At 42.3% G+C, this 12,033-nt stretch overlaps 1 protein-coding gene across 9 annotated transcripts in view; it reads left to right on the top strand.

Annotated features, from left to right (window-relative positions):
* Positions 1 to 12,033, top strand: part of Fhod3 (formin homology 2 domain containing 3) — a 434,672-nt gene that overhangs the window by 282,072 nt on the left and 140,567 nt on the right. For all 9 annotated transcript variants that reach the window (XM_026400010.2, XM_026400011.2, XM_026400015.2 and 6 more), the window contains exon 10: positions 9,814 to 10,055. In XM_026400010.2, the coding sequence (XP_026255795.2) occupies positions 9,814 to 10,055 (242 nt within the window). The remainder of the gene's footprint in view (positions 1 to 9,813; positions 10,056 to 12,033) is intronic.

The following is a 12,033-nucleotide window of genomic DNA, read 5'->3' as shown; positions in this document are numbered from 1 at the left end:
GAAGCATCTTTCCTCTAAGGAGTGTAAGGACACCAGACCAGATGCTTCAGCTACCTCCTCCCAGTCTATCCCTAAACAATATATTGCCAGTTTGCAAGCTCCTTGTATACAAAATCATATTTGGATCCTTCTACTTTGTGCCCCTTTTCTCAACGTTTTTGAGACCGACACCAAAATGAGGAAATCTAGTCTGTTCATTTTCGCTAAGTATATCACCTTTATTTATCTTGATGTTGGCTGGTTTACAGTTGTGCGCCATGGCAAACGATGCTGCTGTGAGTGCTGTACTTTCCTTGGGCTGGGTGGGTGTGTGTGGATGCATGAAGTAGATGTTTAGGTATCGATTTTATTCATGCTTCTTTAAAAAAATTATTATTTTTCCTTTACATACTGGAAAATTTCACGTGGCATTTCATTCTTTGATCTTTATAGACCTGTGACAGTATGGTGGGGGAGGATAAAGAGTAGGGGAGACCTTTGGTGACTTAATGGTTTCTTACGGCAATTTGTTTAAACTTCCTAGCTAGGAAGAGTGGTACATACTTGTAATCCCAGCTACTCAGGAGGCCAAGGCAGGAGGATGGCAGGTTCAAGGCTAGACAAAACAACTTAGCAAGACCCTTTCTCAAAATTTTAAAAAAAGTCTGTGGATATAGCTCAGTAGATTACCCCTGGTTCAATCTCTATTATCAGAAAAAAAAATTAAAAAAAATACTTTCCCCTAATGGGATCAATTTTCTCAATTATAATTGCCTAAGAAATTGTATTTTTCATCTGACCTAGAAAATTGGAAAAGAGACAGTCTCTAATGAATGTTTTAAAGTTGCTCTCTCATTAGTTATTGTTTTAATTCTTTGTCACATTTCCCCCTTTTTCACCTCTAGTTTAACTAGTGGTTTGTTCATTTTTTCCTCCAACAATAATTTCTATGTATGATTTATACTGTTATATAACTTGATACATTTTGCTTTTGTCTTTATAATTTCCTTTCAGTTATTTTTCTAAAAATTTTTTGAGTTGGATATTTTCATTTAACCAACACTACATTCCTGTAATATAACTCACCTGGTTGTGATCTTTTTTTAAAAAAAGTATTGTTGTAATTCTGTTTACTCTTTCAGATTTTTGTATCCATATTCATAAGTAAGCTTTGTTGGAGTTCCCCTCACCCCTATTCTTCCTTCTCTTTGCTATACATATTTCTCAATTTGAGCAGCACTGTTATACCAGTATCATAATAGACTTCCTGGATACTCTTGCACAATGTTGCTGGTGGCTGTCTGGGTATCACCAGAATGTCTCTGTTCCTCCTCAGTGTCATCCCCTGACTCCTCCTTCCCCATCCTCTCCAATTCATTGTTGTGTCCTATTCAGACCTCCCTGGTCAGTTTATGACCTGCCTATGATTCACCCTGGTGCTTTCTTCCAAAGCCCACAGCTGCTTGCTTGCTTGCTTCCTGGTTTTCACCTTGAATTTCTTCATTCATTTGAGGCTTTCTGTATGTCCCACACTCTAGTAGGGATGTAAATAACAGATAAAAGATCTGTCCCTGTTTCCAAAGACCCTCCATTCTGTATTCTAAAGCAGGTAGGTAGCTGTTTCCCCCAGCAGCTAGATACAGTGATGCAGAGGACCTCTGTATCTGACATATCCCATCTGAAGCCTGCACCCTAAATGCAGCCAGTCCTACATGAACCCCTTATTTTCTTCCTCCAAACAAAAATCCTTTTTCTCCACTTCTACAAACAGCAGTGTCTGAAGTTATAAATGTAGAGTTGTCCTAGACTCCCTTATCTTTCCTGGGTCCCCACATTTGGAAGTTTGATGTCTGAAAGACTTTGCCCCTTTCTCTGCATCATTCCCTAGCCCTGGCCCTTGTGGTTTCTTGCTGGTACTATTTATTGCAAGATCTTCTGATTCATTTGGCCATCAATTTTTACATTCAACAAAACAAGCACCTTAGTGCCAGACACTTTAGGACTCAGATATAGCGGTGAACAAACAAGACCAGACCAGCACCCTAAGGGGGTGTAGAAACCAAGTACACAAGTCAGAGAACCCAGGACTGTGAGCATGCCTATCAAGAGGCAGATTGAGAGCTAGGCATAGCAGCTCATGCCTGTAATCCCAGCAGCTCAGGAGCCTGAGCTGAGGCATGAGATCTTGAATTCAAAGCCAACCTCAGCAACTCGGCAAGACCTTTTATTAAAATAAAAACAGGACTGAGGATGTCACTGAGGGGCTTAAGCACCCCTGGGTTCAATCCCTGGTACCCTCCCCCCATAAAAAAAAAGATTGTGGTAGGGGCAAGAAAGGCCCATCTCCTGTGATGGTCCAGAGGAGGAAGAAAGCACTGGAGGAGGTCCATCTTGGCAGCCGTGCAGGTTTGGAAGAAGGTCGGGATTGGTGGAGTAGCAAGTCCTGGCACCTGTGCACAGCCTGGAGACGCTGGTGTCCTACAGGGGCTGTGTCTTTTCTCCTTCCTAATACCCTCCAACTGAAAACAATCTGCCATTTGTGTTTAGGAAGACGAGAATGAGTGACCTTTTCGTGACCAGCAGGATCAAACCTACTTGGGACAAAGTAGGTTTGACTTGAGACAAAGCCCTGTATATATAGTCTGTGGCCTTCATGCCTGTGTAACAAGGTCTTCACCACTCCCAGATGTCTCTGGAGTTTCGGCCACACTCAACTTTTCATTCCTTGGGCAGGAAAGGCAGGTCCTTTGGGGAGTTCTCCTTTATCTGTTCTTTGCTCAGCCTGGGTGTTCTTCCTTCCCATTCTCCAGCGGGTCAAGTTCTCCCCATTCAAGGGTCCCCTGAGATACCATCTCCATGAAACCTTTGGCAAGTAGAAGGGACTCCTGCTATTTGCCCACCCCCTCCACCCCTACTGTTTGGATCTCATGAACAAGCCCCTGGTCTCTGTCAGAATCATTGCTAACAGTCCACAGGAGACGCTCGGCTATCTGTTCCCCTCTGAGGTTCCCCAAGCCACGTCTCTCACCTCTATTTAGCCTGGGGGCACAGGTGCCCAGAGAAGTCCAGTAAAAGCTCTCATGAAGGTCTCCTTCCAGTATCATGCATTTTATGGGAGTGTTGGCCAGGTGCCCTGAAAAATAATTCAAGTTAACAGAATGCTTCAGGTCGCAGGCAGAGTTGGGGGCAACAAGGGGGGCAGGGTGGTGTCAGCAAGACAGTAAATATAGCCCCATTGCCAGCTCCACTATGTATGTGTAGGGGTAGTAAGAAAGTTGTCATTCTCACAAGACTTTGAATATTCTCAAGGGTCTACAGAGAATTTGGGTGGACTTGTAGAATTCTTCCTAACAGTGAAGAATGTCTGGTGGCCATGTGTCTTGGACTTTCTGGGGACAGCCCAATTTCATGTAATTTAATTCCATTTCATAAAGGTGATTTGATCCATGTTTAATTAAATTCACTTGACTTTTTATAGCCTCATATGATTTTTCAAATACAGATTGCCAGAACAAAAAAATCTTGTCAGATTATGTGTGCTAACGTTCAGTTCTGAATATGTGGTCTCTGTAAGGGGAAAGGCATCTTAAAAAGACATCTTAAGGCTGAAGACTTTGAGGGTGAGAAATAATTGTTTTAGGACTAATTCGTAGATTCTATTTCTTAAGATTCTTCCATTTCATAGGTGATAAAATATGTAACAGTTATCATTTGCTGTATAACATACACCCCCAAACTTAGGGGCCTTGAACAACAGAGATCACAATTCTATGGGTCAGGTCTGGTTCTGGTTCTGCTGGAAGGCTTTCATATGGCTGCAGTTGTCTTGTGGATTGACAGGTGCAATGTGGCCTCATCCACCTATTGTGGAATTTGCTGGCTTTTGGCTGGGCCACCTCTTCTGGCCCACACTTCTTTGCATGATAGCATTTCAGAAAGGCAAGGCCTAATACATGAATACTTTTCAAATTCAGAGGCCTGCATTGTATTTACCAATGGCCCAGAAGCCAAAGCAAGTTTTATGGCCAAGCCTAACTTGGAAGAAACGGCACAAGGTGAGGAAGCAGGGAGGTGGGATTTCCTGGGACCCAACATTGACAGTCACAGTGTGTCACCAGCAGATCCTCGGTGAAAAGTTACTGTCACACCTATTTCATCAGAAAGCTGAATTGGATTGTATATGTGTGAATTGGAAGAAGGTATGAGATAGCAATATAGAAAAGGAGTGGCTCTGTTAGGGGGAGAAGGCTGGGTGCTGTGAGAGCAGCAGTATAACAGTATAAATGCCAACCGAAGGGGTTTTGATCTCCATTGGAAATGTTCAGATTGTTGGTGTAACTCAACTTTAGAGCATGCACTTAGCATGCGCAAGGCCCCAAGTTCAATCCCCCTGTGTGGAAGGAAGGGGAAGGAGGAGGGCAGGAAGGTTGGTTCTACTCATTACCATATCTGATATTAAGTGGAGCCAATAGTATGAAGGTTCATTCTTTTAGAAATCCTTATTTTTAGGGATATAAATGTACTTACAGATGAGACAACATGATCTTCAATTTCCTTCTTTAAAAATGGGCTATGGGGTCAGGGGTAGGAGTGGGATGTAAATGAGACAAGATTGACCCTGAGTTGGTAACTGTTGCACAATCACAGATGATGAGCACATCATGGCATATACTCTATATTCTGTATGTTTGAGAATTTCCATGTCAAAAAGTGAAAAAAGACTTAGAAAACTTAAAATGGGGCTGGGAATATGGCTCAGTGGTAGAGAGCACTTGCCTAGCACGTGTGAGGCTCTGGATCTAATTCCTAGTACCACACATACAAATGGACCTACACACAAATAGATGAAACTACCATGTCTATGATCCAATAACCCCACTTCTGGGTTTTTATCCAATAGTTTTAAAATCAGAATCGTGAAGAGATTCATTTCTCCTATGTTCACTGTAGCATTATTCACAGTAGACCAAGTATGAAAACAATGTTCATGGATGGATGGATGAATGGTTAAAGAAAATGTTGGATGGATATGCACTGGAGTATTATTCAGCCTTTAACAGGAAAAAAAAAAAACCCTTGACATCTGCAAGATGGTTGAACCCATAGGACATAAGTGAAATAAGCCAATCATAGGATGACATATTGAATGATTATGAGACATAATAGCCAAACTTGGAGAAGCCAAGAGAAGAATGGTGGTTTCCATGGAATAAGAGGAGGGGAACATAGAGAGTTGCTAATAGGAATAAAGTTTAAATAACGCAAGATGAATAAGTTCTAGAGATCTGCGCAACATTGCTAACCATATTATATATATACTTACATTTCTTTTCAATAAAACACCATAAAATCTGTCCTCAGATTTTTTTAAATTAAAAAGAAGGTTCAGATCATTCAGTGGCCTCACAGACTGGTAGAGGTTGTCACAGCAGTTGAGTTGCTCCTAACTACATCCTGGTTAAGTGGGGGTGTGCAAGCCATCAGTGCACTGGATCTTATTTGCTCCTTGCCTGAGGTTTAAGTTTACAGTGCTTTATATTTAACTGAAAGACCTAGAAGATAATTGATGACAGGTCCAGTGGATGGGTCACTCCCATCATTTGGGAACCATTAGAGATCTTTCAGTGCATACTCTCTCGCCCTGTTCCCCTGGAAGACGCTCATTGCCCTAGTAGTTGATCAGTCCTGACACTCTCCACAGATGCTGCAAAGCCTGTTTCAAGAGTGGTTCTCTCTAGGTGTTTCCTAGGCCTTTGTATTCTTGACTTTGAGCTGCATGCGCTCTAGCATCTGAAGGATTTGGAATGGCCACGCCCTGTATGTGCAAGGGAAGTCTCTCCTCCTGTCATTCCTGGCACTGGTGACTCCAGAATTCTTATAAAAATCATGAGTGATACTAGGCCAAATTTTCATGGTACAGTGTTCCTGGGGGCCAAGCCCAGAGCTGCCATTGGGTCTGCTGGGATTCTGCATCTACTCGCCCCCTCCTACACTTTCGTTTTTTTAAGGAGATATTTTGTTAAGGATTAGAACTTTAGAAAGCTCCAGGTGAATTCTACTTGATGTTGCCTTGATAATTTCCCCAGATTCTTATTTTCCTTTTCAACTTTGATTGTTTCCCTCCTCTTTGATGCAGGGCAGTGAAAGCAGATTTTACTCTGTGCCTCCTTGGTAGGAATTGAGTGGAATGTTATTTGATCCTTAGGCCTCTGAGGTTAGACAAGGAATTAGAAATATCTGAACTCTAAACCCTAATCTTCTCATCCCCAATGTGTGCTTAATAAGAAGCGGAATCAACACTTCAGGTCAGAATAAGTTCAAATGGTCTAGAATTTTCATATCAGAAATAAAAAAACAATAGACTAGGAATGTTCAAAACTACTGCCCCTGGTAAGGTGTGTGCTGGTTCTCAACTCTTCTCCAAAGGATGTTGCTTAAATTTCTGAAGTTGACAAATGTGACCAAATGCATAATTTCATTTGTAATTACAATAGAAAGAAGGGGACTCCCGAGAAAATGTCTAAAGAGATTTTATAAAGATAGAGCTTTAGGTGAACTCTTATCAAATCTTGCCTCCAACTTCTCAAAAGATTGTTAAATTGCCGCCTTACATCTGAGAGCTTATTATGAAATGCAACTCTCATATAGATAGAAGAGTTTACCCTAAATCTCTCTTACCTGAGAGCTGGAGCTGGAGGAAGCAGGGAGTGGGGGCAGATCGAGGAGGACACACACCTGTTCATAGGCTGCCTGTCTCAGGTACTGGTAGGGCTCGAGTGGGAGTGGCAAACCATCTGGTCTCAGCCCAGCTCACCTTGTTAGAACACCAGTGTGAAAACTGGAGTTGGGGCAATTTTTGATTTTGCAATGACCAAGTTTTTCTATCGATGGGCAATGTTAAAGCCACATAATATGGTTAGCTATCTGGGTCTTCACATTGTTTCCCCTTTCTCTTATACTGAAGGACTGGGTTATGAGTACTTACAAGAGTAGAGAACTTGCATGCTTTAGGGACTTAAAACCATGTGGCTCCATAGTTGCTGAAAGAATGCTGGACTTGGTGGAGCCTGGCTCACCTCATTCTGTGTAATGGAGGAATTTAGGGACATCCTGGGCCACTTCATCTAAGAATTTGTGTGGGGAAAGGGCATCCATTTCTTGGGTACCAGACAGAGGCTCATCTCTACAGGCTTGATGCCAGTTATCCTCATCACAAATCTGCAAGTAGTGTTCTCACCATGTGAGCCAGAGAGGGGGCAGGGGATTTGTGACAGGCCATACTTGGTTCATACGTGGCACAACCATCATGATACAAAGGTCTAGGCAACACCAAAACTGGTGCTCTTTTGCCATTTTTTTTAATTAAAGCTTTATAGTTATAACTAAAACTTTTCCTTCCCATTCTGCCCCCCTTCTCCCATGCTCCTTCCTCTACTAGTCTTCCTGTCACTCATCTACTTATATTTGATTGGTTTTATCTATGCATGAAGGTGGGGTTCCTTATGGTACCTTTATACATGCACATAACATGATTTTCTAAGAATTCATTCTGCTTTGCTTCCCCTTACCCATCCCTCCACTCTGCCTCTTGATCTATTATACATTACTGATCTTTCCTGAGTTAATTTCATTATTTTGCTATTACAATAAACATTGAGGTGGCTGTATCAGTGTAATATTCCAATTTTAGATCTTTGGGGGAAAATACCAATTAATGGGATAGCTGGGTCATTTAGTGTTCTATCCCTAGTTTTTAAAGAAATCTCCATATAGCTTTCCAGAGTGGTTGTACTGGTCTGTAGTCCCACCAGCAGTGTACAAGTGTTCCTCCCCCTGCCCCATAATCTCGCTAGCATTTGTTTTCTGTTTGCATTCTTGATCATTGCTGTTCTGACACTAAGATAAAATCTTGATTTGCATTTCTTATTGCTAGCGATGCTGAACCTTTTTGGTTGGCCATTTGTTTCTATTGAGAAGTTTAGTTCCTATGCCTACTTATTGATCAGGGTATTTGTATTCTGGATAACAATCCCTGTTACTAGGAGTAGCTGGTCAAGATTTTCTCCTTTTCTATAGATTCTCTCTTCCCATTTTTGCTTCCTTTGCTGTGAAGAAGCTTTTTAGTTTGGCATCCCACTTATTGATTCTTGATTTATTTCTTGCACTTTGACAGTCTGAAGTCAGTACCAGCACCTATATGATGGAGTGTATATCCTATGTTTTCTTCTAGCAGTTGTAAAGTTTCTGGTCTAATTCTTAAGTCTTTGATCCATTTTGAGTTTTGTTCCAGGTAAGAGATGGGGTTCTAGTTTCATCTTTGTATGGCTATCCAGCTTCCCCAGCACCATTTGTTAAAAAGGCTATTTTCTCCAAAATATATTTTTGGTACCCTTGTCAAATATGGGACAGCTATAAGTATGTGAATTTCTCTGTATTCTGTTCTATTGAGGTTTGTGTCTTTTTTGATGCCAATACCATGCTGTTTTTGTTACTATATCTCTGGAGTATAATTGCAAATCGGGTTTTGTGATGCGTCTTGTACTCTTTCAAATTTAAGAATTGTTTCTCCTAACTGAATAATGTCTGTGGGGATTGCATTGAATCAGAACATTGCTCTTGGTAGTATGGCCATTTTCACAATATTAATTCTGCCTGTCCCAGAACATGGGAGGTCTTCCCATTTTCTAAGGTATTGTCTTCAATTTCTTTCTTCAGTGTTCTATGATGTTCATTGTAGAGATCTTTTACCTCCTTGGTTAGATAAATGAAAACTCATGCTCTTTTGATGGTCCGTTCTTAGAGTATACATATAAAAAACTAAAGAACCAGAGATGCAGATGTGTATAGCCTGTAGCTAAGAGGAGCAGAACTGGCTGCAAGTTGGGAGAGAGTTATATAAAAGGCCAGACAGTGTGATCTAACTGGAGTTGAGAAGTCCCCAAGCAAAATCTAGGATGGAGCAAGATGAACAGCTGGACAATCTGGGTTTCTGCAGGGTGCACCAATTAGACATGAGACTAAAATATCCCTTGGAAAATGGAAAAGTATGCAGTGCCAGTTGGTGCAGGTTTCCCCATTAAAGCCAAACTAGCAAAGTATAAGTCAGTTATTCTCTGCAACTGTGCATCACTATTAGGATATTTAACAACAATAACAAAACAACAAAACCTTATTCTAAAGGTCGAATATGTTCCTGTTGTGTCTTGTGACTGCACATGTAGGCTGTCTAGTGGAACTACAGGTTCCACCCCCAACCCTGGGCTACAGCTGAGGGTAGGCTGAGAGCAGAGCAGCTGTCAGCCAGGACTCTGAAATCAAGCAATACACCTGCTGAACTAGGTGCCCAGAAAGACGTACGAAGCCGCGGTTCCTGCTCTGCTGGATCTCCTGGCACTCATCTCTCTTGTGCTCTTCGCAGCACCCGCTTTAGGAAAAGCAGCTCAGAAATGATCAGGATGTGGTCCCTACTGGCCTTCAGGAGGGTCTGTGACTCCTGGAGCAGAGAAGAACTATGGGAGGGCAGGGACAGATGAAGGCCAAAGAAATGCAAATGCTTACAGCAAGGGTGAATTAGATCCCATATGATTATAAATTTTACTCAGATTTCCTTAGGCTCTCGATTGTCCTTTATGTACCTGTTGTATTGGAAGAATGCACCTATGGTTTGCAGACACTGCTTGGCTTCTGGATGCACAGGGTTGGGAAGATCTTGCTGTGACAAGATGGAATAAACAGCCTTAAAGCCACATTAGGGCAAACCTGGCATGCTAAGTTACGGCCTAAGTCAGAGGCTGTCAAATCTGACCTTGCCCTGGGTATGCTCTGCTTTTTCAGGTGGCGCTCAAGCATGAAGATGGTGAAGAGATAGCAGAGCCACCCCCCAGTGGGCTCCGGGACCGCAGGAGGGCCAGCGTGTGTTCTGGTGGCAGTGGGGGTGAGCACCAGAGCATTGACCGCAGGAGGAGCCGCAGGCACTCGGTGCAGACCCTCAAGAGTCCGCTGTCGGCTCCTACCAGTCCCTGCTCCCTGTCAGCTGCTGCCTTCAAGCCGAACCAAATACGAGACCTCTGTGAAAAGTAAGTTAAACCCAGTGTTGGGGAGAGACGAAGGGTAGCCCCCAAAGAGGGAGGGAGATCGGTAACCATAGATGCCCACGGCCATTGGCTTTCCACCAGCTAGAAGAGCCCCTGGCCGTCCCCCTGCCTTTTCTCTACCATGAAACCACCATCACCAGAAAATTCCCCCAGCAAGGCACACCCTGGTATGCAGAGACTTGGTAACCTTGTCTTCAGCCACCTGTGTTTTTGTATTCTTTAGTATCTCCATATCATTCATATCCATTCAGAAAAGGTTTTAGAAAATGGAAAAGAATCCAAAACACACAACTTTTATCTATAAATACTGTAGGCTACCACAGTAGTATAAAATGATAGACTCTTGAGAAACCTGTAGCAATTTACAAAATTGGTTTTAGTTAAGTATAATAAATCTGTGTAAGTTTAGAAACACATTTCTTTATATTTCAGTAAATGCTTTCATTTAGTTCAGTGAAACATGTTTATTGAGTGTCCACTGTGGGTCAGGACTACTCAAAGGCATGCAGATATATAACCAGAAGGGGTTATGGTCTGTGTCTTTATGAACCTCACATCTGGGCTGGGAGGGAGAACAAGAAAGATAGGAAGAAATGAAAAGATTGACAATCCTGTGAGAAATTATTTAGGTTCAAAATTTGAAGTTTGATCCAATCTGAGGAAGCCCAGAGTGATTCTGAAAACGTCCGGTGCTACAAAGGGATGGCCACGCTCTCTGGGATCTGGGCGAGTTGTGTACTCCCCAGCAGCTGCTGTCCATTAACTGGGAAGAAGCGCTTTGTGGACCAGTCCATAGCGCTGATTCACTCATTTCCTGCTGCTGGTGGGAGCAGTGCTTATGTCATTTGGAGCTTTTGCCCCCATGGAGGAGACATTCCTGGGACCAAATTCGGGTCACCCAACTGCAAGATGAACAAGAAAATAACTTGAAGTTGCATGAATTTTTGAAAGTCTACCATCAAGATGTGCCTCCCCCCCAGTCTCTGAGGGAATACTCTACTATCTTCATCACCAAGGAGTGGCCCAGGTGGCTTGGACCTCATGGAGTCATACTGGGCATGTACCAGGCTATACCTTTGGGTACCTACCACCCAGAAAGTAGGAGGAGGGTATGGCCTCAGAGTGACATGCAGTGTACAAGTTGTAAATTGAAGTCATTTTTCTTGTTTGTTCTTTTTAGATACTCAAGACAGTAGAGTGTATTTTGACATACTATGCGTACATGGAGTATAACGTAAGATCCAATTCTTGTGATTGTACATGACGTGGAGTTTCGCTGGTCAGGTGTTCTTATATGAAATAGGAAAGTTATGTCTGATTCACTCTACTGTCTTTCCTATTCCCATCCCATCATTCCCCTTTGTCTAATCCACTGAAATTCTATTCTGCCCTCCCACCCCCTTTGTGTGTTACCATCCACATATCAGGACATTTGGTCTTTGGTTTTTAGGGATTGATTTATTTCATTTAGCAAGATAGTCTCCATCTATTTACTGGCAAAAGTCGGTCATTCTCTTTTTATGTCTGAGTAATATTCCATTGTGTATATATACCACATTTTCTTTACCCATTCATCTATTGAAGGGCACCTAGGTTGGTTCCATAGATTAGCTATTGAGAATTGAGCTGCTTATGAACACTGATGTTACTGTGGTACTGTAGCATGCTGATTTTCTTTGTATATATGCCAAGGAGTGGGATAACTAGGTCAAATGGTGTTTCCATTCCAAGTTTTCTGAGGAATCTCCATATTGCTTTCCAAAGTGGTTGCACCAATTTGCAGTCCCAACGGCAATGTGTGAGTGAACCTTTTCCCCCACATCCTCAACAATATTTATTGTGGGTTGTATTGAAGTGTCTTTATCTCATATCCCCAGGGACACTTCATCTATGGGTATCTGTGTTGCTGAGAGGCTCTGTACAACCAGTTCTGTTTTAGTGAGAAGACCTCAATTTTCAA

Source organism: Urocitellus parryii, chromosome 13 (assembly GCF_045843805.1).
Source record: "Urocitellus parryii isolate mUroPar1 chromosome 13, mUroPar1.hap1, whole genome shotgun sequence".
Taxonomy (NCBI): domain Eukaryota; kingdom Metazoa; phylum Chordata; class Mammalia; order Rodentia; family Sciuridae; genus Urocitellus; species Urocitellus parryii.
This window is presented reverse-complemented; position numbering and strand designations above follow the sequence as displayed.